We start from the raw sequence: 25,459 nt of genomic DNA on the forward strand, positions 1-25,459 counted from the left end.
GGAAAAAAAGAGGGGTATGATGGCGCACGCGACCGCGCGAATGTATGTCTATAGACTCACTGAGGCCTCTTGTAGGGCTGCATTTTTAATGGAGCGCATGTAGCGGCGCGATATCGGTCAGTTACTCCCCCGCGAGAACGTGAGATAAGAACTAGGTAGACTCCATTGGTAGGCCTCGAAGGGAGGCCGGAGAGGAGGGTACACACGATGAAAAGCCAGGCGAGTCAGAGTCGATGATCCGTATAAGTCTGACGTTACCGTGGGATTCGCTACGGTCTATTGACGGCAAACGAACGGCCGGGAGGAGGCGGGGGACGTGTCATTATTTATCGACGCGTGCCATTCTTTTTTATAACATAAATCAATTAATCGATGTGTCCGCTATTAATAATGACGATAACGAAAAGCCGAGCTGCGCTTGTTGGTTGCGCGGTGAGGAAAGAAAGAATCTTCTCCTCTCTCTCTCTCTCTCTCTCTCTCTCTCTCTCTCTCTCTCTCTCTCTCTCTCTCTCTCTCTCTCTTTCTCTCCCCCCCCTCTCTCTCTCTCTCAGCTTCTCTGAAAGCTTTTACTTCTCTAAAAGAGAGGATTACGACGTAATCTCGAGGAAAGCGATACTGTTGTGATCTGGATATCGTTGTACTTTGCGCGAATCTGTCATCCGAAAAGGCAACTAAAACTGTGTCAACGAAGATAGTCTCGAATCTCGAGGCAAATGGCACAACTTGTCTGTTTATTGTGGTATCAGCACATGGCGACATGGCCGAATCGCCAACAGATAAAGAGAATACGAGAGCACGAGCATTATTGTTACAACAAAATATGTAACATGCCGAAACAGTTACACATCTTTCTCTAAATGTCTGTTTTTTATTCCTGCAACTAGACTGCACTACAACTTTCTTTCATGCTTTCGTCAAATATCAAACATATATCTATTTCACTTTAAGTTCTAAAAGTATATACTCTACAGTAACTAGTAAAAGCTACAGAAAACATCAGACCTCAAATCGCGAAGAAATCTAAATTATTTTCTACTACGACAACGCTAGTATTATTTAATTGCGTTATAGAACGATGAAAAAGGACTTTTTCTTGATTTAATAAATCTTGACGATCTTTTTCTTTAATTCCACCTACACGTTATTTAAGAAATCGTGCCTCTCCGCCGAATCTTTGTCTCATAAATATACATAATGATATAAGAGGCAAGACTTCCGCATCGAAGAATCCCGTCGAAATAGAGCAAACCAGCTTGAAACGGGAGCGTGTTCCAGATTTGATTAGCTTCCCGTCGAGCAAGCGAGAAATCGGATCCCCAATTAAAAGTTTAACGTTTTCCTCCTTTCGCACGTATACCCTTCCTCATCTAGACGCAATTTCTCAGGAAATTTCATGAAGAGAAATACAGAAGAAACCAGTTGATGGAAAAAAAAAATAATAATAAACTAGCAACGAGCGCTCTTTCTAAAAAAATCATTATATACTGATAACTCCCTCTTAGGACGGTTCCACAACAACAACAGGCAACAACAATATATTCGAATTCGCAAAAAAATTCAAATCAAACCTCTCTCAACGAAGCACCAATGCCTTCCTTCGGAATACATTCCTTCAAATATCATCGAACACTTGCTCACCAATTTAGTAATAATCAACTCGTCCTCATAGATGATATCACATACATCCACGATATATGCAATAAATTCACTTTCATCACCAACACTCCCACGGAAAAGCGAGTTGTAATGCGAAGGTGGAACAGTCGGCTTACACGGACAGAGTCGATTCGCGCAGATATCGCGATTGGCGACGATCGCTCGTTCGCGAAGATCGCTCTCGCGAAAATTTGCACGCGGCGAATAAGACGCATATGACTGCACAAGCCTTAGGTTCGAGCACACTTCCGGGCGATCGATCCGGTTCGGTCCGAGTAACACGTGCGACGTACAGCGCCGGCGGCGTCACCTCGCACCCTCGTCTCTCTTTTTTTCAGAACCTTCGCCGGATGCACGTACACCCCTGGGATTTCCATACATTTCGGCACGCACGCCTATCGGTCGCGATAACGATGATACACCCGGATAGAAGATAAGCGCTTTATCGTCGCGTGCGCCGGTTCCTCGGCATCGAGCGAATATCTTCACGCGGCACCGTAGCGGCGCACGCAAATGCGTCCCTATTTCTAATATGTGTCACGAGGACAACGGCTTCCACACGCACATGTACGTTATCCTTTCGTCACCGTGCGACTTGCATCTCTCGGATATTGGACGTAAGCGATAAGACCCGCGAAGAGCTTTCTCGATCTCATCGAACGCGCCCGCGGTTCGATCGTACCGGTATGTTCGCGCACGTTCACGCTATGTGGTTTGACGTTTCTCTGATTAACGACACCTCGCTGTAACAACACGTCGGCATCATTCCGAATCACGGGAACCTTCTCTACCACCGCGTGTATCCGCAGCGTTCTCTCCCTTTCTCGGGAATGAAATTTTTATTGACACGTGCGCGAACACGGGTCGATCCCACAGCGATCCTCCGCGTGCGCGTTTCTGTCCCGCTCTCGCGTGCCCATTCCCGTCGACGTCGTCCACCGGGAAAGACGGGCTAGATGATGGTACCAGAGATAGTACCAAAATGGTACGGTAAATCTGCGACCGGCCGGTCCTCCCGTTGCGACGTCGATCTTTCCCCGCTTCGCACTCGTGCTCGTTCTCGTTGGAAATGCCGTCCTCGCTGTCGCCGTCGTCGCCGATGTTATTTTCGTTTTTGCCGTCGTTATCCACCTCCTTCTCGTCGCGAATACGTAAAAAATCTTCCCCTGCGACGTCGACGCACGTACCGTGCTTACGGGAATGTGCGTGAGGTCAGGGTGGCATGATTACGACTATCAGTCTCGCAATGCGCCGCCGCCGTCGTTGGTCGCATCGCCACCTCCGTCGCCTTCATCGCCGTCGCCGCCGTCGCCGCCGTCGCCGCCGCCGCCGCCACCACCGTCGCCGCTGTTGTTGATCACATCGTCGCGATGACGGCAGCGTCGCGACGCCTGGCGTCGTCGTGCCGACGGTGAAACTTGCATACGGACTGCATCGCTACGCCCTGGTGCGGCGGTCGGACGAGCGCGATCGATCAGTTTTCCGTTACAGTCAATCGATAATCTGCTGTCTTCTGATTGCATTAATTTTTTTGTGTCTATTCGATAATAAATAAATATAATGAAAAATATAAAATATGTATACGTAATATTTTTCTAAGTATGTTGATTGTCGTATATTTCTCGCGCTTTTATGTCATTCAAAATCTGTGAATTTGACATAATAATTGTTACTTTATATTTATATTATATACGTCTATGATATTTAATTTTTATTTAAAAAAAAAACGTATGCTAACTTTATATTAAATTATTTTGTAATATATCATAAAATGATATGATAAAAATTTCTTTTATCGAATCATTTTTTTCATCAAATTTTTAAAAATGTTTCGATCAACTTTCATTTATTGATAACTTTTTAAATTTGATGGCAATACATTTCGTTGAATTTTCCGTTATGTCAGCAGTTGGTCAAAACACAATCTACGTATATCTCCTTTTATTTATGAATCAGTCATCATTAAAAATATAAGTCATATAATTAGCTACAATATTTTACTTTATCATCAATATTATTACTTTATCATCAAATTATGATTTTACATATAAAAATCAAAAGAAAAAAATTAAATAACTTTTAAAATAACAATAAGAGAATTGTGCTAAAATTTTACGTAGATACTTAGACGTAATAATAAAACAATTTGTAAAATTTTTGTTATATTTTTCATATTTTGAAAATAGGTACTAAATAAATTTATTACAAATTAAAATCTTTATAACTTTGAATTGCTTCAGTGAATTGACTCCAGGTTTTATGAAAAGTCTCCAAACATCTACATGTAAGATTTTAAATTTCTAATATTTAAAAAATAGATATTAGATATCCTTAAAATTACTGTAATATGGAAAATAAAAAATAAGAATTTTATTCGAGAATATCTTATCATTTTTTATGATTATTCACATAAATTTATGTATTTATTTCATAATTATTTATATTTAAAAACTAAATAAGTTTATTTACAAAATTATCGATAACAATTTAATCAATTTTGAAAATTGAATTTTTTTTTTTTTTAGGTAAATAAAAAGAAACTATGGATTAAAAAAGTCATTAAACTTCAAAGTTTTTAAAGAAAAACAGAAAGATACCTTCAGTTTAATATTTAACTATATTTCTTTCTTAATTTAAACGTCGTTGTAAAATCTATTATCTGAATCTCTAGTGAAAAAAGATCTGATGAAAGTTTCATCAAATTAATGAAGATGAAAGTACAAATTATACGTTAACAATTTCTCACATCATTGATATTTATTCTTTTACATAAGTAAGAAACTTAATAATTATTAGTAATATAGAATGTGTAAAAGATATATGTAGTGATCACGCAAGAAAAACGCTGTGTAATAAATCATGCACGTACTGTGTAATAAGTATAAAAGATATTATATAAATATTTTTGTTCAATTTAAATATATTATTATTTTAATGATGAATATTTTGTGTATATAGATATATGATGTGGATAACATTTTCTTTTTTCTTTAAATATTATGTTTGATCAGAAAATTCTAGCATTAAATATACATTATATAAAATATATATATTATAAATATATTATGAAATACATAAAAAATATGTAATACAAGAATATCATGAATATATTATATATATTAGGTGTTGGAATTAATTCGTAGCGTTTTACAAGTGATGGGAAGTACTTTCATTAATGTATTTTTTAATGCTCATGTGAAATAAATAACATTCTTTCATTAAAAAACGCTACGAATTAATTCCAACACCTAATATATATATATATATATATATACATAAAAATTAATTATATATTAGGTGTTGGAATTAATTCGTAGCGTTTTTTAATGAAAGAATGTTATTTATTTCACATGAGCATTAAAAAATACATTAATGAAAGTACTTCCCATCACTTGTAAAACGCTACGAATTAATTCCAACACCTAATACATATATAGTATCGGATATATATATATATATATATATATATATATATATATATCTGCGATACTATATATATATAATTAATTGACCTTCATCGAACTTTGTCCAAGAGAAAGAGTCGTAGATTTATCAAAAATTAATTATATATACATAGTATCGGATATATAGATATAGATAAAGTTCGATGAAGGTCAATACAAACGTCATATAACTGATAAACGCAGAGCATAACATCATGATGATTGTAATCGAGCATATTTACATTTACAAGTAAATATCGGAAGATGCTGGTGGCCTTCCCATCATTGCTAATATTTCAACATTATCTCCAAAAAAGGATATGGCTTTTAATCACTTTTTTCCGCAATGATTTGTTAAAAGTGTAACAAGTGTTTAAACGAGTTAGTACTTATCACCATTGTGGGGGAATAAAGATAAACTAGTGAATAAAATCGCTTTCACATGATACAGAGTTTTATAAGAGTGCCGCGATATCGCAGTGTGCTGACGCCTCCCCCCCCCCCCTCTCTCTCTCTCTCTCTCTCTCTCTCTCTGAGAATACTTAGGAATAGTGCGAGCAATTACAAATAGTGCTGTCACATTGTTTTAAATTCCTGTTGGAAATTATACATTTGGCCGAAAAGAGAATCAGAACATCGATTTTACGAGTCCGTAAGATTCCAATACTACGTGGCAGGCTTACTAATAATAGTCAATAGAATTTCATTAATTTTTGAATTTTTATTTACGCTTCTTATCTTTGATTTTTATCACGAGCAGGAATTCTTCAACTAAGAAGAGGAAACTTTTTATTCGAGCTTGGCTGATTTATATGCAGATCAATATCTAAGCAACACGTTCGACTACCACAGGAGTACGTTACCAAGAAAATACCTTGGAGTGTGCACGCATTAAGTTTCAACCGGTAATAGAATTATTCCCCTTTCTCGGAGGAATTGATTTCTGTCTCAGTGTTATATACGATGTCCCTTGACAGACATCAGCAGAAACGCTCGTTGTTGTAGGTAGATTTAACGTGTGACAAATCCATTTTCCAAATATATCGTTACTGAGATTGTTTAAATGATTGCTGTAAAATGTCGCGCGATTTGTGTGTGACTCGTATACGTAGATTGCCCGTTTATTTCCACAATCAATACAATCGATATTCTCGGTGTTTCCGCGCTCATATTTTTCAGCTGTCACTGATCATTTTTGCAAAATGATGTACTCTCAACGGTGCAGTTGTTCACAATTTTTCACTACTGCAAATATTGCTTTAGCATAACTCTGTCGATTAAAACGCAATCAATAATCATTTATTGTCTTTTTGAATATATAAATATGAACAGAACAGCTACGTAAAGTCATAGAGTACAAAAAAAAATACGAAATAAAAAATTAATGTTTTAGTTAAACGTTATCTTGCTATTATTTTATTTACAACGTAATATTATATTTGATGTTTGAATATTTATTTTTAATAAATTTTTATTAATTTTTTTTCTATTTACTTAATTCTGAGTCAAAAAAAAAACTTGTATTGTAAATTTAGATGTTTAATTCATCAGATAACTTCTATAAATGTATTATAATAAAAATATATTCGTGCGTGCACATTCATACACCTGTAAAGTTAAAAAACATGTATGAGTATTGTAAATACTATAAATAATATTTACAATATATCACATTAAATTCTGTAATTAATTCTTTAAATAATTAATTTATTTGAATAAAATCTGTTTGTATTGCAGAACGAGCGCTTCTAGGAGCCGCAGTGGCATGGATCTCGTGAACCTGACTGTCCGCTCTCTCAAATTGGGAGACGTGAAACCATCAAGGGAGAACTTCTTGCAGGTCGAGCGTGATAGTATCACAGAGAGAAACGATATTATCGGAGAGCGAAAATGCAGACTGAAGGAAAAGTCGCACGATGAGCTCCGGATAATCAATTTGGCCGAGGTTGCCTGGCACGACACTCCTGACGACTGCTGGCTCGTGATCTACGATTACGTATACGATTGCACAGAATTCTTGAACAATCACCCAGGCGGCCAGGATATTCTCCTAGAACACGCCGGACGAGATGCTACCTTGGCGTTCATTTCAACTGGTCACTCCGCCGTCGCTAATGCAACCTTAGAAAGGTACAAAATTGGTGAGCTTCCGCCGGAAGAGAGACTTTTTCGCACTCCCAACGGCCTGAAGATCTCGGGATTCTAATCTGTTCAGATTATTGAAGGTTGTCATCATCATCATCGTGACGCACTTGGGAAAATATCAAATTTTACATGAAAAATAGAAACCGGCATATTAAATACTTTTATTTAACTTTTTTCAAAAGTATGCTTGCTGTATAGAAGATTCTACGGAAATTGATTATATTTGAAATATTGCCGTTGCTTCTATAAACATTTTCTTTTTCCTGAGTTAGTCTTCTTTTTTCCAAGTCTTTTTATTTAATTTAATTTTAATTGATTAACACTGTAGATTTTATTAAATTTTGTCAGCAATGTTGTGATTGAAAAAAATAAATTAAATAATTTATTCTAATGTGCCGCCTATTTTTACATAATAATTTTTTCACTTTTCAGCTTTCTACAACTGATCTTATCGTATTATCAGTAGCAAGAGATATTTTTAAATAATCAAACTTAGACTGTACCTATGTAACACATAAATTGTTATATCTAAGATTTTAAACAGAAAAGAGGAAATGGTTGCATATCGATGTGATTTTTATTTGTCAACAAATCATAACGATAATGATTTTTTTATCAGTATTTAAACTCGTCCACAATCATTACTACAATAATGCAAGCTAAGTTATACATTTGATAACGCTAAGCGATAAATCAGATTTACTGTTTTTCTGTTTTTATTTATTACATCTACAATAGCGATTAAATTGTGTAATTTCAAATTTTTTTCTCTTGTTTCGCATGCGCGTGCCTTCCTAAAATGTAAAAACGATAAAATCATTGGATCATATACCGGACAAGATATTTGAAGAAAGATTTTTTGGTAGACAAATATTACATTTTTCATGGAAAGTTACTTTATTATTACTGAAGATAATAGATATTTAAAATTCTTTCTCTCTCTCTCTCTCTCTCTCTCTCTCTCTCTTTCTCTCTCTTTCTTTGTCGTGTATTTCGAAAATATATAGCTAATATTGAGTGACGTATTATCGTTTGTCTATCACAGCTAAAAAATAATTTGTACGTCATTTTGTTCTTGAACTACGAAATGTATCAACTAAGAGAATAAATACGCAACGATAAGGAATTAATTTTTATTTAGTTAAATAAAAATTAATTCCTTATCGTTGCGTATTTATTCTCTTAGTACTACAAACATAATTAGTTACATTTCTGCAATTAATCTTCATCAGTAATGACATGTAATGCAATAAGATTTTACAATTTCAAGTTATCACAAATTAATGACGATTTTAATTACGTAACATGACGTCACTGATTATATATGTACAGTAGAATTTCCCTAACTTCAGTACTCGGTAATAACCCCCCTCCATATATTATATATACATGATGTCGTGTAATATAAAATAAAAATTTTCAGTGTTAAAATAGATTACGTTGATCTGTGCACAAAACGTTCTCACTCTATATTTTTTTTAATGTCCTTAATGTAATAAGAATGGAGAGAACCTCTTTAATTTATCACAGCCCCGTGTAGTAGAGATTATGGAAGTTCCACTGTATATACCGGACAAGATATTTGAAGAAAGATTTTTTGGTAGACAAATATTACATTTTTCATGGAAAGTTACTTTATTATTACTGAAGATAATAAATATTTAAAATTCTCTCTCTCTCTCTCTCTCTCTCTCTCTCTCTCTCTCTCTTTCTCTGTCGTGTATTTCGAAAACAGTTCGAACTATTTCGAAGCTACATTTCTCAAAAGGCTTTCTATATCTTCATTCGATAAAATAAATAAAACAGAGGGTCGGTGAAATAATAATTAGTGCTCAAAGAATAGAGAATACTTTACACTGAATACATTTTATATATTTCTTAATCCTCTAACACACATTTAATATACATAACATACAGTATGAGGTAATATAGCGATACAGCTCGTTCGTAATATAATATGTTGTCGATAGAGCGACATATAATAAACTCTTCGTTTCCGTTAGTCGGAAGGCAATACCGTTTATTAAATTAGCAATGTACTCAGTTTATGTGTTAACTCTATATTTATCTAGAATTACACACATAACAATACTCTTTACGATATTTACACTTAACCACAAAATGTACATATAAAATATATAATACGTTTTATATATGCGTGTATGTGTATACGTGTTTATGTGTGCACATGCATGCGTTTAAGATAAAATAAAAAAAGGAGAAAAAAGATAAATCTTAATAATATGATTAGTATCATTCTCTCCCATGGCGAGCCGTCACTCCTTAGTTTTGCATGTCTTAACATCTCGCCGATAGAAAAACGTTACAAAACTGATGGAAAAATTTCGATATAACGAGAATCTTCCCGTATATTAAATAGATTTTATGTTACATGCGATGAGTTGCGATACGAAATATGATAGTCTATACACATCCCTCTCTCTAATTTATACTATATAATTGAGTAACTAATTTTGCTCTCCATTTGATTTTTAACATTAAGATAGTTTGTTCATAATACGTAAGATTCCCTTGTAATACATTTAATTTGAACTCAATAAGTGCATAAATTTTATATGTGACTAAAACTATATACTTTTTCTATTTTATTACGCCTACGATAGTGATACTAATGCGATACTTGCGCACTTTGATACACACGCATCATTACGCTACGCTACGTTGATCAACACCAACTTTACATACTACTTTCTGTTTTGTATGTTGTTAGGACTGTGTCAAATAGCGAATGTGCACAGCATTCGCTCATTTATAAATTGTCTCTGCTAAATTCTAAATGACAATTTGAAAGTGAATATATAATATACACAAAATGAAAATAGCTTCGCTAACAAGTTTTTCTCACAGTTACTGTCCTTATAATTATAAATCACAAAACATAAAAAATATAGCTAAAATCATTTCGACGTATCAGAGATTCTAATAAAAATATTCGAAACAATAATTATTTATCGCGGAGAAACAATATTTGTGTAGAAAAAATTCAATTCGATATTTAAATTAAATTTCTAACTTTTCATTTTATAACATTGAATATCATAATTATTAAATCTCAAATTAAATTTTGTTTGGAGCAAAGTTTCTCCTCAATTCAATAAAAATAAAATTCTGTTATTAATTTTCGCTTTTAGGATTTCATTCCGCAACGCTTTCTATTATATTTTATAATGTGAAATAAACTGGATAAATTAGATTTAATATAAATTATAATTCTAGAAAATGAGAATGTATTAAGTCAACATATGACTCAATATTTAATTTCCATTCTTTAAAACAATATTCAGCGTGAAGGAGAGTTCTTTCAGGTTTTTTTCTTTTGAAAAACATACAGAGACTAGAATTGCCGTCCAACAAAAAAATTGCACAGAGTTTGAAAAATTAAACTTGTGTGGCTTCAATATATGATATTGTTTATTTGATCGTTATTTGTATCTGCAGAAAATTTTATCGTTTGTCCGAAAAGCTAGAAATTTCTCTTCGCTGATCCGGAAAAATGAGAGCGCGTTCATTATTCGTCATTGTTCTTTGTGTGACCAAACGAAGCGCACTGCAAAATCGTATATCCGATCTATTGTATCTCAATTGTCTCTGATCGGTTTGGGTCATCAAGTTTCCCTTTTTCCTTTATAGGCACGCTAAAATAGCGGAACTAGCTCTATGACATATTGTTGAAAATTCCGATTTCCTATTCTACGAATACAAAGCTTGCTTTTTCATGCGCGTTCAACAGTTTCGTTGCTTACTGTATTTTTTTCAAGTAAAAGGCTGGAAAATTTATTCGGCGTCAAATATCATCATCATCTGGAGAATGGAAATTGGATCTCAAGATAAGAATCAAAACTCATCATTTAACGACATTTTCTATAAAAAAAAGAATCTAAAAAATGCATATTTCTTCATTTGAAATAATTTTAAAACTAAATTTAATTTTAAAATTAAAACTAAAATTTAGCTAACTTATCACAATCTTCTTATAATTCATATAATAGAAAATGAAGCTTAATTCCATAGTAAATTCTTATTTATTTTAAAAGTTATTTTAAATATCTATTTTTTTACGAACATATATATGTATTTCTTTTCTTCTTTTTTTTAGTCTATCAAAATTAAATAAAAACAGACATTTTGATCAGTAATAATTGATTATAGTAAACATATTTAGATACTTAGCATACAGTAATGTCTTTAGAAGAAGCCCCATTTATCTGCCATGCCCAAAATAAAATATATGTGTGTGTGTTTAAAATGTATGTATTTGATGTGAATATAAGTTGTGTTCCCATTATACTTTAGTTGATACCACCATTGTGTATCACGCCAATCAAAAAGGAAATTAGGCGATGGCTAAAATCCTTCTTCTAGAGACACCGGTGTACAGAAATACGTAAAATTGTAATACCAATTGCATTCGAAAAATAATTATAGAGAATAGATACTTTCAAGTAGATACCGTTTAGAAATATCATTTAATACTTACATATTCACATATACTTATGAGGCAATGATACTTTACTACTAGGAATCGAAACTAATTATGAGGCTTTATTCATTAAATTCATAAAAGCACCGAGACGCGACATTGCAACAACATTATATCTCGTTGCATACATGAATACGCGAATAGATTAATACGTCAATCCACGGTCAAGTGATTTCGCGAACGCTTTCTTCGACACAGCTCAACTACCAAGGAAAACATTCGCGAATGAATTCGATTGTGGATTGATGATAGTATCAACCTTCCTGCAATTTCCTGTTAAAGTGAAGTTGTTCGTCCTTTTACATCAGGCTGCAGAGAGCAAATCCTGGTCCAGAATCGAATGCCGATTGTAATACCGTGGTTTCCATGCAAAATGCAGCATCCGTATACATTGCCGCAATTCGTTGTTGTTGCGCTCGACTTTCACTCTGCGATCTGCAAGCATATTTAAATTTTTCTAATTGGGAAATATTTCTAGTAGTAACTAAAATTATTTGAAATAAAAAAATGGATAGAATAAACAGATAGAAAAAATTATTCTACTCTTTGAATTATATAATTTTAATTAAATTAATAATTATACATCTCTCAAACATTTTTACTCGAGGAAAATGTGTAACACATTTCAGAGAAGAGAGAACTCTTGAAATTATTCTTGTCATTTTCCTCTTAATTTGCTCGCGATTATAGCAAAGAAAAAACGTAGAGAAGAAATCTCGGGACGCTCAGCATTTACATAATTGCTGTCTGTGCCATTTTTCTAAACCACTTTAAACCCGCTACTAGTTCTCAGCGCCTCAAAATGTCTCGAGGTAGCCAAGTACCTCCTTAGCCAAGCTAAGTCCCGGCGGTGTCGTAGTCGCATATGGCCATCCCGGTAACTACGTGAATTATTCCGCGAGCGATACCGGCTCCGAGATACGAGACGTGACAGCTGAGGTCAGCTCTTACAGCCTCTTCGACTACTCACCTGAGAGGCATTGCCCGCGCACGTCTCTGTACTCTGACCTGTACCCTCGGGACTGATTGTGAGTAGCCATCGTCTCTAGATTGTTGTCGTTGCTGTTGATGTTGATACTGTAAGCCACGATCGCTTAGCGCCAGCTGCGTCAAATATTCGCGAAGCTCAGGTTGGCTGGCCAAAAGTTCACGTCGTGAGATACTCGAAGCCTGATTAGTCGTCGTCGAATCGGACCACGGTGGTGGAGGAGTATGTGAGCGTGATGTCATCGCGTTCTTGTGATAAAGATACTCCTCGTACGTCGGTGGCAGACCGTTCTGCAAAACGAAAATGTGCCTCATAGTTAATAAAAAAAAAGATACAAAACAAAATATGCAGTAGTTGCAAACACATACATGCAGAGAGATGGAAAAGGCATTAGCGTCTGAATTTAAAAGCTTGCTATTCTAGACATTAATAGTTGAAATAAATAACATTTTAAATGAATTATTTTTAAAGGGATTATTTTTTTTTTGTTAAATTATTTTTTGTTAAATTATTTACTCGATATTTTGCATACAACAAATTATTTTTACAATTTTTTCAATTGCTCTTTAGGTTTACAAATAATTCTGTTAAAATCTTACATTTTTAACATACATAGTATGCAATAACGTACAGTTTCAAGCGAGAAATATGTTACACGAAAAATGCATGTGTTAAAAAAAATTAAAAAAATTTTTTAATGCGCTTTATATGAGAGGATATATTTGCGACGGTTTCATATAAAACTTGCTTTCGAAATAAGTAACTAGGACAAGGTCCGATATACAGAACATTTTACAAATAGAAAGTACTGTTTTTTATGCCTGTCTCTATGCTTTTAACAAGTTGTTTTATGTTTAAAATACGTAGTTAATGATCAATTACTATAATCAGAAGTAATAAACGAAATTGAGATATACTAATGAGGCATAACATTTTCACCCTCCTGTATTTCATTTTGTTTAACAATGATCATCATGAGAATAATAAGATAGTCGTTGAATAATTAAAAAAATTAATTAACAATAACTTCAGAAATCTCGTATTGCTCGCGAGACCACATTAGGATCACGTTACTCTCCGCAACTCCGATTCCCAGGTTGTAGTTACTTATCATTATGTTTGCATGGTGGTTTCGATACCTGATCTTTTGTATTGTGTTTCAGATGCGAAACAACAATTTGTTATTTCGCGAAATAAAACTGTGACTACGATCTATTTTAATTCAAGAAAAATAATGGACTTTAAATCTGATTCTTCAATTTTTATATAATAACTTTGATATAATAGCTCTTTGATATAAATCACAAGAATAATCGTGTTTGTAAACAGCATAGTTAATGTTATTAATTTTAATAGAAAGTAACTTTTACAATACATAAATTCATCAATGGAAGCTCGAGTAACGAAATTAACCGTGTAAATCAGTTCCACATTTTTCGTTGAAAATTATAATAAAGCCGCAAACTGTTTTTAATGTTCTTCTTAAACCGACCACGGTTTGCATCCATAGCATAAAACGCAGAAAAAACTTTTCTCGTTTCTCATCAGGCCGACTTGCCTTGCATATTATATCGTAAAAGCTTGCGGGAGCTTGCAAGCATACATCCTTTCCTTTTGTGTTTCCCGCAAAAGGTGTCGACTCTTGTTTAATCGTGTAATTGTAGCATAATGCTTTTTGCATTTAACGCTAACATTATGCTATTAATATTTTATGCAGAAATGACTTTCGCAATTTTCACATATATTTTATTAAACATTTTTATATATTTAATATTATGCTACATTTTAAAATTAAAAATTACCTTCTCTCCAAAAGACTAAAAATAATATATATGTATATATATATGTATACACACACACACACACACGTTAGTCGCAACATGTCACAAACACGTTTCTTTTCAATTTCTCTCTGTATCTAGATATGATGAAAATATTAAGTTAGAAATGTTATACAATTTTATATAATTTTATGCTTCAGTTTTCAATTAAATAATTCAATAATTCTAAATACAACGTAATTATTCGAAAATATCTTTATATATATGTGTATATAAATACATATAAAATTATAAATATTACACCAAAAAAGTGTGATGTAGACAGTTTATAAAACATTTTATGATCTCTCTCTCTCTCTCTCTCTCTCTCTCTTTCCCTCTTTCTCTCTCTTTCTCTCTCTTATTAATATTAAATTTTATTATATATTAAATATTTTCAGATACATATTCTATCGTTTTTATTGATCCAAGAAGAAATGATCCAAGAAGAATTTATTAAATAATCAAGAAAACTCCAATCTATATTCAATTTCGGCTTCTAGCGTGAAAGGGATGAAAATTTAATAAGAAGAAATAGTACGGTTATCTACGTATATATGTTCATAGTAAATAGATGTCATTCGCAAATGGAAACGTACGATGCACTTCTTTATATCCGCGAATCTACGCTTTATCGAACGTCATGAAACTTGGGCTATAAATATGTATCCCATCGCGAGAGATATTTTATGCTTTACGAAAATGAAACACATATCAAGAAAGTTGTTGATATTCCAATGGCACAACTGCATTTCGTTCCAAGGATTATAATGAAATCTCGAATACGTCACTAGCAAATTGATCGAAAAATTTCTCTTGATATAATCATGAAAATATTCGATATGCGTACGAGAATAAAAGAGTCACGAGGTGAAATGAAACCGCAATGAGAATCAGAAAGTCTAACATAGAATTTCCTCGATCACTTTTGTCCTTCAATCGAAAAGGAGAGAACTTTTCGATTCTTGCTATTTTCGCTTTTGACGAAGTCAACTGCCGGCAACTACGATCTTCCACTCGACGAGGAGGAAGAGTGAAATTGAATTTCGGGATTATTATCTTGTGATTCCATTTTCCAACGTGAGACGAGCGTGGTTACCCTCAGGCGTTCGTTTAAGAAGATCGTTCAGAACCCCGTGGTTGCGTTTTTCCGTCCGCAGTAACTTCGCTCCAGGGTGATTATGTTTCTCCTGAAAATGCTGTGCAAAGATTTCGACAAAACTGTCTTCATAATGCATGCAACTTTTCAGGATCAGGTATCAATGTTTTTCAAGTCATTATCATAATCTTGCGATATACAAACGCACGATTTCTCTTATAATTTCTCTATTTATTTTAAGTTTGTATTTACACTTTATGAAAATTAATTACTATCTTAATTTTAAAAATTATTAATTGATTAAAAAAAAATATATATATATATAATATTTTCTTCTATTATCTTTACGATTATTAGATTTACGTATGCGAAATGTGATAATAAGAAATGTTTCCCTTATGGTGATAAATATTGTGAATCTTTTTCATCATCACAGTTTGACTGGCAATTTTCACTCGTTTTCGTTTTGCGGTCTTTTTATGGTATCGTAATTTGCCTTCCCGTACTAATTTTCGCTCGTCTCATTTCTTCTCCCTTTTCGCAGGCAATCAAGCTCCTATCTAGTTGGTTTTATTTCTCCATTACATATATATGTATATATATCTTCTCTTTCGTCCATCTTTCTCTCTCTGTCTCTCACACATTTTCAGTCTTTTGCAACCGTAACTAGCCTTCGGTCCCTCTTCATCATTTGCGCCGCTTGTATCATTTGGACTAATTCACGTGGTGAAATTAATACGAGAGCAAACCTACGAGAATATATCTTACGTTCTCTAACTACAGACTGCAGAGCAGTCTCGTGAAGCCTCAGAGTATTACATGCTACCTCTCCGCCTAAATATTCAAAACCGCCGTTCTTTAATGTAAATGCTTCGTCCCACAAAGACAATTTAACTACGGCTTCTCACCCACGGCAACATATTGCGGCATGAAATTTTCAGTTCGCTGATATGACGCTGCGTCTGCAACAAGTCGACTCGCAATCAGAATTGTAGAATTCAGTGAAACCTATTATCTAGTATCTGATATTTGGTTCAATAATTAATCCCTAACTGGAATCGATGTTCCAAAGTTCTCAGAACTTTCATTACGATCTTATGATAGAGAAAACTTCATTGGCGAAGGAGACCAAGTTTTCCCGGAAGTTCGCAAGGATGATAACACACGTCAGTTTGCTCGTAATTGCGTGAACTGAATCACCTCGCTCGCTCGCTCGATAAAGGACTTTCTCGTCCCACGCGTCCGAGAGGGAACCTCTTTGCACCTTCTTGCGAGGGGATTTCTAATAAATGGGTGACTCCCGCGAGCACAATGTAGCCCTCGCGGCCTCGCTAGAAAATAGTAAAGGTAAGGCTGTTATTCAAATTAGAAGACGCGAGTGCTTCGCACGCCTGCAGCTCATGAATGGAAACATTCACTAAAGGACCTCGTGAAGTAAGCTCGAAAGCTCTCGAGAGAAAAGCCTACCGCTAACTCCTTTTTCTTTCTCCTTTTTCTAATTTCCTTTTTTATATAATATCTGACCGCCATAGCGATTTAATCTTTTGCGCACAATCAGTCGCATTTTGTAAACGAAGATATTATTGGAGCCTCGAAAAACCTTAGATGCACGCGAAATTCATTTCACTAATTGAAATTATATCAGGCGAAGGTATTAGTGAGTAAATTAATCGCAAAGTACACGTAGAAAGTAGTAAAGAGACAAAATATTCTGAAATGCTTAAAACGTATTCCTGGTGACGCTCATAAAGTAGTCCTTCCGAGAAAAATCTAGCAGAAAATAATGTTCTCTTTTGTTCTCTTTCTTTTATATAAATAATCTAAAATCATAGTAATCATGGGTCGGCTAACGAGCAACTATAACTTGTCCTCCGCCTCTCTCTCTCTTTCTCTCTATTTACCTCTATCTTCCTCTTTTCTGTAAGATATATGATCCGCAATTACGGTCTCGAGGATGTTTTTCCGAGTCTTCTTTTATCAGACCACACAATTTAGCTGTGCGTACCGTAGTGAACTTCCCTAGGATGGTTTTGCATTTCATACGAGCAGTTTCCGAGCTTGCGCTTGCTCGCTCGAGCGACACTGCTGCGCAACGTTCCAGATTGAGAACAATTTTAACTCTTTTTCACGATCTCCTTTGGTGACCTTTTCATTTTGGAGTAGCAAAGTGCAAACGGAGTCTCCTCATTATTGCGAAACATAAGAAGCCTGTTAAAAAATTTGTCACCGCGATTATTCCTCGACCTCGAGCTTTTTCTTTAACATATACTAACGTTATTTGAACAAACCAAATAATATGCTGATCATTATCATTTCATCATATGCGCACAAATAGCGATCTCTCCGTAACAATAAATATTAAAAAAAAACCAATGCGAGATAATCGTTGGAATTTTACTCCGATATTTTTTTATTTCCAATATTTTGAAAAATAGTATTGTCACAAAAATCTTCCATGATCATTTATTATTCTTTTTTTATAAAGAATATTAATTTTAAAATGTAAATAAAAAAGACAGTTTTATTTAATAAATGGACCCTAACATAAAATTGGACAATTCATGAAAGAATTATGTAATATTCGACAAAATTATGTAACAAAAAATTAATATTCTTCACCGAAATCATGTTACAATGTAGATGCTAAACGTCACAAATTCGTAATCTTATTTTAAACAATTTTATAATTCGATTTAATTCAGTTTAATATTAAAATAACGAGATAATCTGCTGAAAAGGAGATAATCATGTTCATTAATTCTTTATATTGAAAAATAAATATATTATTAAAGTATGTAGTTACGTAAACAAGATTATCTCCTTTCCGATAGATTTACATTTTAAAACATTAAATTCGTATTGCAGAAATTTTTAAAACAAGATGATTACGAATTTATGAAGTTTATCACCGATTTTTTGCAGGATATCAATTTTTTTGACTGTTATAACAACAACTACTACTTATAGCATAACACGAGAAGAATTTATCTTCCAGTCGGCGCCGAAGAACTACACGCGAAATTGGGCAACCGAATTAGAATGGTCCTCGAGTTAAGAAGCCGTACATTGAATTTTCCTCCCTTTCTCTTCCATCTCGCTGTTCCTGTCGTAGTTGTTCGCTTCAATAAAGCAACTCCTCTTTGAGACTGTGAATCTCTTCGGAGGAACGTGACCGAAGCAAACTCGAACAATTGGGTCGCCGAAATTTAATGTACAGGCAGTGGATCGAACAGCACATGGAGTTAATTGCATTTTCAAGCACTATATCATCGTAAACTTCGTATCGATTGTTATTGTTTATTGCTCATTTTTATGTTTTACAGATATTAGGATTATTATTTATATTAGGATTAATATATAATATATTTATCAGGAAATGGAAGAATTACTTTTTCGTTACTTTTATATTATAGTTACTTTTTATAATAATAATTTTTGATAATGTCGTTGCAATTTTTATGATTGTAATAATGATTAACTATAATAAATGCTAAGGTTACGCTGAGATTAGGAAAGTTATTTTAAAAATTAAATTGTCATCATTACGTGTTACTTATTAAGAAAAAAGTAATAAGTAACGAGTAACACTCTAAAGTTATAATACTTTGTTACAAGTCGCATTAAAAATTAATGATCGAGTTATAAAAATTGTGTTACATTTTCCAGTAACAAAATTTCCAACCCATAACAAGTAATTATTAACTGTTTCAACTCTGGTGTTACATTATCACCATAAAAAATTCGCAACGTCAATTGCGTAAATTGTTATTACAACAAAATAACTAAGTAACAAAGTTACAATAACTAGTTACTTTCATTCCCTGATATTTACATACATGTTATATAAATTGAAATGTTTATTATTGACTCTGTGTAATAGAATCAGACAAAGAATGTACAAAAAAAAATTTCGCCATAGAACATAAACTTTGCTGCTTATTTGTTTTATCATATTTAAATAAATTGTGAAACAATAATCATAGCAATATTAAACAATTCTTTTACTTTTTTTATCTTTTTCAAGAAATCGAACGAAACATATTAAAGGCAGATATTAGATTGTTTTAAATTTAGCATTATTGAGATATTGCTTGCAATTTTCAGTATTTTACCAGAATAATATGTAATAATAGGCAAACTTTGATATTTGAGAAAATCTCGAAAATGGCCATATTCTTTATAAGCTGATACGTGACTTCGCATTGAACTAAATCAAAATAATGTAATATAAAGACTTTTTTCATAAAAAGAATTTATCAATGAAATTCACAGATTAAATTCGCAGATTTAAATTTTTTTAATGGTAACTAAGTTTTTTTTTAATAGAAGCGCAGTACGTATATTGATATTTCCGGTCTGTGAATATAAACTCGAATTCACCATATACTGACACACGCATGTAATGTCGAGAGCATGAACAAAATGTTTTTACTGCGTCGTCATGGATCGATATTGCTCGTAAAGACTCATAGTATAGACATAATGTAATACATTGTTCACTGTAAAAAAAGAATATAAAATATGGATTTAAACTTTTGAATATTTTAGAATTAATCTAGACTATTATGCAGTGACGGAATTATTGCGTAAATTGGACTGCGATAATTTTAGATGATCATAGCCACACATGCGGGGAATCAGATTGATTTGGAAACGAAAGATGAAAAGGATGTTGCAATGTAACGTCCTCTTTCAACGTTATTTCCGCGTAATGCATAGAACCATCAATCTTGATGTATGGCCAGTTATACAATACATAATAAATTTTGCAAATAACATTTTAGCGTTTTCGCTAAAATGTATGTAAAATGTATGATTGTTTTATGTAAGATATACATAAAACAAGAGATATGAACTGTCGACATGTTATATGCACAACTGAGGCTTATACAAGACGATAAACAGATTTTCGAAACAGTCTGACAAGCTTTTCGTAATTTATTCTGTACTCTGTTCCGTACAGTCAGACCGGACATTAAACTATTCAGATATTTCGAGGTGTTACGTTTATATTATTAACTGGAACTATATCTGGAACGTAGAAAATATATACATGCATATGTATTTTATTTGTATATGGAAAGAATAATTTTACTAAAATATATAAAAATTTAGCTTATAGATACAGATCTGAAAATAATTTTGTTAGACTATCAAAATAATTATGTAAGAAATTTAAGCCTGAGGAGCAATGTTGCAAAAAATTTTGATACTCCAACGACCAGATTGAGCATTTTAAATAATTATTTTGAAAACCTAACAAAATTATTTTCTGTATGTAGTTAAATTTTTTGATATTTAAACCCATCCTTTTCGTATAATAATTAAACCAAACCAACATTAGTTGTCGATATTAAAAGTACATATATCATTTATTATATAAAAGAATTTACGCTTATTACGTATATCTTATTATTTTAAATGTCAATAAAAGCAGGTCAATAAAAACAGAAACGATATCAGAATTTGTAATGAAAAATGGTCAATAAAAACAAAGTGATGTCATTTATCATTATAATGATAACACAGTATATTGCACAACAGAATAATATATGCATAGTAATTCATTATCTTATATACACGTCACAAATGAATATCGATACATAATTAAATAAACGCATACCGCGCTTAAATATTTTTACATATAAAATTGTATTTTCTTGAAAACTGATTAATTATAAAAATGTATTGTAATATGGTTTTAATTCCGTTTGTTTTTTTTACCTCGTTTGCAATTGTGTCGCAGTTTACTAAACACCGTCGTATTTAAAATAATTTTTCTTTTTTACAAAAACTGCACAACCAATCTTGTAAAAGCTTAATATAGTAATTGCAATTCTTGTTATTGCAGGATCGCGTTATTTGCATAACGACTGCGAGATTTGATGTTTTGCTAATCGTAGTCGGTCGTCAACTAATTACTAATTGTAATTACTAATAACTCATTTGTGTGTGGCGGCCCACAAAAGGCTAATTTGTGATTGTACCGATCACAGTGCAATGAGATCGATTACAGTGCTCTAGTCTGAACGCGCCTCGTTTCGATTATCGATCTTCGGGACGCTTCGGGGAAGGTGACTGATTGTTAGATCGCTGCCAATTTCCTCGTCATCTGTTCATCACAGAATTGCGCAGCAGAATACACATCGAGTGACGTACGACATTCCTGCAAGAGCTATCACGACCGTGTACCCGCAGTACGGAGCGATAATTCGTTTCGATAACTCGAGATATTATGTGATTGAATAACCGGCTTTATCGGACGGAACCAGCCGAAGCGAAGCGTACCGGTATATCGTAGTTGATATGCTGAATAGTGTCGCGACTGGACCGCGTTATATTAATGCGCCAGCAACGCAGAGTATCTACGATTGCTGGAATTAATATTCCGATTATATCGTTATATCATTTAAAGCACGCGGGAGACGATGACAATTTGTAACTATTGTCCTACCAGTTGTTATTGCTTTACGAGCGTTACGCTCTTACAAATGACCGAATGCCGATTGTGGCCATTGTAGAATATTGACCGCTGTCGGGAACTGCTGTCCGCTTGTACCGCTCTGAAACTTCATTGTACAACGGTAACTGCGCAATGTTATCTTTGTTGAAATACTAGCTCGTCGAAAAAATAGTTCGTAGGGAAGTAATAAACGTAACGTAGAATTATTTATTAAGTCAGTTCCCCGAAAGAGCTGTAGTTGACATTGTTTTTCAGAACACCACTTTGGATGACAGCAATGGCGCGGCGATCCTAAATTCGACGATCGCAAGGGTTCTCAATTTTATCAAGAGTGCAAGTGATGAGAATAAACTAATAATAAAGATAAATCTTTACGTAACACGGATCAACGATTGAAAAACTCGACGATTAAAATGCCAATTGATAAAAGCTTGTAGATATTTAATTTAGATTTAACTTCTACAGAAATTTAATTTCTGCTATTTGGGACACGTGACGGGTAGAATTTTATGTAGGACGAGAGAGAGAGAGAGAAAGAGAGAGAGAGAGAGAGAGAGAGAGAGAAATATAAATAATAGATTTAATTACATAAACGGTCTTAGTATTATGGATTAATATTGAAATATTTAAATTTAATTTATGAAGATGCTACTCATTGTTACGTTGTTATCATATTATATTAAATTTAAATTAGGAGATAATAAATTCAATCCTGCTTTGCGTATTGTGTACATATACATACATGTTTAATTTCGCGAAAATTAACTCGGGTGTTATAATACAAACCAGAAATTATTAGAGATGATTTACTATTGAATTTAACTCCAAGCGCTGTGAGAAATGTAGCAATATCATTAACTACGCTTCTTTTATTTACTGTGCATTAACATCAAACGGAAAGAAAAACATACAGCATAATTAAACTGCGGTGAATCTCACCTGCCACGTTTTTGCAATCGCAACGTCGTACGTTGGCGGTGGCGACGTCATAGATGGAATTGCGGAGTAAACAGGTTGCGATCTGCTCTGTGAATTTGGCCGACTCGTCCCACTTTCGTTGACGCTCGCATTTGGCGTATCTGGTATGGTGGCGTACAATGCTTCCGGTATAGTGTTTTCACGAATCCCACCGCCAAGTACACTCGAGCCCGAATCTATGTAATGTCGAAAATCAAAAATGGAACATTCTTTCTATCTTTTTCCCTAATCTTAATGAATTTTTATCTATATAAAAATATAATGTACTTACATATGTACTTTATATTTTTATATTATAAATGTACTTTACATTTTCATCTATACTTAAATATTAGAGAAACAATGGTAATCCAATCTCTTGAGTTAAATAACATTTATTTTTAACTTCCATGTATGTATATCAAAATATAAATCTCAATCCACATTTCTGAGATTAATTTTAAAATAATCTATATGAACGCACACACTTTATAAATAATAAACAAATTTTGAGTCATATTTTCTGAAATTAAATTATTTAATTATATTTTTATAATTAAATTCATAATATAATGAATAGAAATGATGTTTTATAGAAATGATTGAAAATAACTCAAATTAAATCTAATTTAGAGGCCTGACTGTAACAAATTGCGCAGCAATCATGTACAAAACACTGTGACACTACAATTACTATCATTACAGATAGCACATAGAATAGACTCTTAATATTATAAATTTAAGAGTGGCTACACATTTAAAAATATCTATAATACCGTAAAATATGATAGATATTCGAAATAAATATTCTTTCGACATCATGATAATATTAACAAAATTTGAACTTAATACGCGAACTGACTGACCGATGTAAGTATAATGTGATTCGGCTCTGTCGGCGCTTCGAGTCCTCCTCGAGTGAGTGAGCCGCTTCTCGTGCTTGCTGCTCTTCATCGTGGATCTCGAGGATTCAGTCACCATGCTGCTGCTTCCGGTCTCATTCGACGTTCGAGTCTTCGGTACTTGCCCTTCTTCGAGTTGTTTTCGCGAGCTCTTGCCCTCTGACTTGTTGCCCTTCGTCTTGGGCAGAAGGATGGCCAGCTTTCCCTGGCATTTCGGCAGACCCACGACTACGCCACAGGCACACACGTTCTCATTAGGCATCCTAAAAAAATCCAGACAGCATTTTAAAGAATTTATCCTGAGTAATAAAAAATTAGAAGTAATTAATTATTATGGAGCAGACTGTTCGGATGAACTTTAATTCGATGTTCTTCTTCGAAAAGGTATCTTAAACAGGTATATTAAAATTGCACAAGAATAATATTCTACGAGAAAATATCAGAATATGTCAGAATGAAATTTATGAAATATCTCATGAAGTATTCATTTTTCAAAGATCTTAATGCTTCCATTGTGAAGGATTGATTTGTATGAAAAAATTATACGATTTCATAAATAATATATGTCATTGTGACTTAACGACACTTTGTAACAGTCCTTTGCAATTCATTATAGTTGGCGCGCACTACAATCTGCCAAACAACGTTATCGACCTCGTGTGCTGCGCGCCATTATTAACGACCCTATAATAGCCCTTAATTGGAATCAGTTCGTAACGTTTATTCGTAATAGCGTCCCACTCAGCATCGGTTCTCGCGTGACAAACGCGATTACGCGAGTTCGGGACGTACTCGCCGAGAAAAAAAGCATGGCGAAACTTTTAACAGGCTCCATCCACTCGCCAGATTCAATTGACAAATTGAATTGTAAAAAATTCTGATGGGCAGAGCCCTTTGATTCGTAGAACGCATGCAGTTAGTTATATCGAGATTATCACATCGGTAAAGGGAAGAAGTATCGTAATTAAGAATTTGGAATCCTGCGATTGGTCTCAATTTCGGAACGCGGTCGCTGCAAAAGAATCAAAGAAGTATACCTATCGTATTCCTTACGAGAATTCACTTGAGTCATTTTGTGCGCGGAATCTTTAATATCGTGATCCAATTCAAACTTTCCGGAATAAATCATCGATTTGCCAAATTTCGCGATGAGAAGCAGAGCGGAGATCTCTACGCCTCAAGAAAGGAAAATAGCGAGAAAGAGGGAGAATGTAAAGTCGTCCTTTTGACTTGACTTTTATCGAGGTGGAAAAAGAAAAGAAGGTTCCTTAATTCCCGAGAAAAGCTTATTTCCCTCACATTTGGAAAGTCACTTCTGAGAGAACGAAGTCAAGCAAGTTCGCGTCGGATCGCACAATCCAGTTTTATATCGTCGAAATGAACAATGCTTCTCAGTATCCTCGTCGGATTTCGTCCTCGAGCACTCTTATCCTCTCAAGATTAAAAGGACTGTCGCCTTCGCGTTTATTATCCTTCCGTTTCTTA

General features: G+C 33.7%; 3 protein-coding genes across 19 annotated transcripts in view; 1 reads left to right on the forward strand and 2 right to left on the reverse strand.

The window, feature by feature from the left end:
- LOC105146805 (uncharacterized) overlaps positions 1 to 2,984 on the reverse strand; it is a 44,268-nt gene extending 41,284 nt beyond the window's left edge. Inside the window, exon 1 of one of the 5 annotated variants that reach the window (XM_087414461.1) lies at positions 2,844 to 2,984. The gene's annotated coding sequence lies outside the window, so the exon portion shown is untranslated. The other 4 variants (XM_087414437.1, XM_087414442.1, XM_087414456.1 and 1 more) reach the window with 4 other exon arrangements.
- The window catches only part of LOC105146803 (cytochrome b5), a 60,313-nt gene extending 50,827 nt beyond the window's left edge, over positions 1 to 9,486 (forward strand). For 4 of the 13 annotated variants that reach the window (XM_087414831.1, XM_087414818.1, XM_087414816.1 and 1 more), the window contains 2 exons: positions 5,860 to 6,004; positions 6,837 to 9,486. In XM_087414831.1, coding sequence (XP_087270957.1) covers positions 6,865 to 7,305 — 441 coding nt within the window. In that variant the 5' untranslated portion in view covers positions 5,860 to 6,004; positions 6,837 to 6,864 and the 3' untranslated portion in view covers positions 7,306 to 9,486. The other 9 variants (XM_087414837.1, XM_011057329.2, XM_087414795.1 and 6 more) reach the window with 8 other exon arrangements.
- Positions 9,095 to 25,459, reverse strand: part of LOC105146809 (uncharacterized) — a 48,953-nt gene continuing 32,588 nt past the window's right edge. Inside the window, exons 2-5 of the mRNA XM_011057338.2 lie at positions 23,939 to 24,237; positions 23,055 to 23,269; positions 12,716 to 13,023; positions 9,095 to 12,180 (exon numbers count right to left, since the gene is read on the reverse strand). Of these exons, the coding sequence (XP_011055640.1) occupies positions 12,045 to 12,180; positions 12,716 to 13,023; positions 23,055 to 23,269; positions 23,939 to 24,236 (957 nt within the window). The 5' untranslated portion in view covers position 24,237 and the 3' untranslated portion in view covers positions 9,095 to 12,044. The remainder of the gene's footprint in view (positions 12,181 to 12,715; positions 13,024 to 23,054; positions 23,270 to 23,938; positions 24,238 to 25,459) is intronic.

Source organism: Acromyrmex echinatior, chromosome 1, assembly GCF_024713525.1.
Source record: "Acromyrmex echinatior isolate Ae372 chromosome 1, ASM2471352v2, whole genome shotgun sequence".
NCBI classification, from domain to species: domain Eukaryota; kingdom Metazoa; phylum Arthropoda; class Insecta; order Hymenoptera; family Formicidae; genus Acromyrmex; species Acromyrmex echinatior.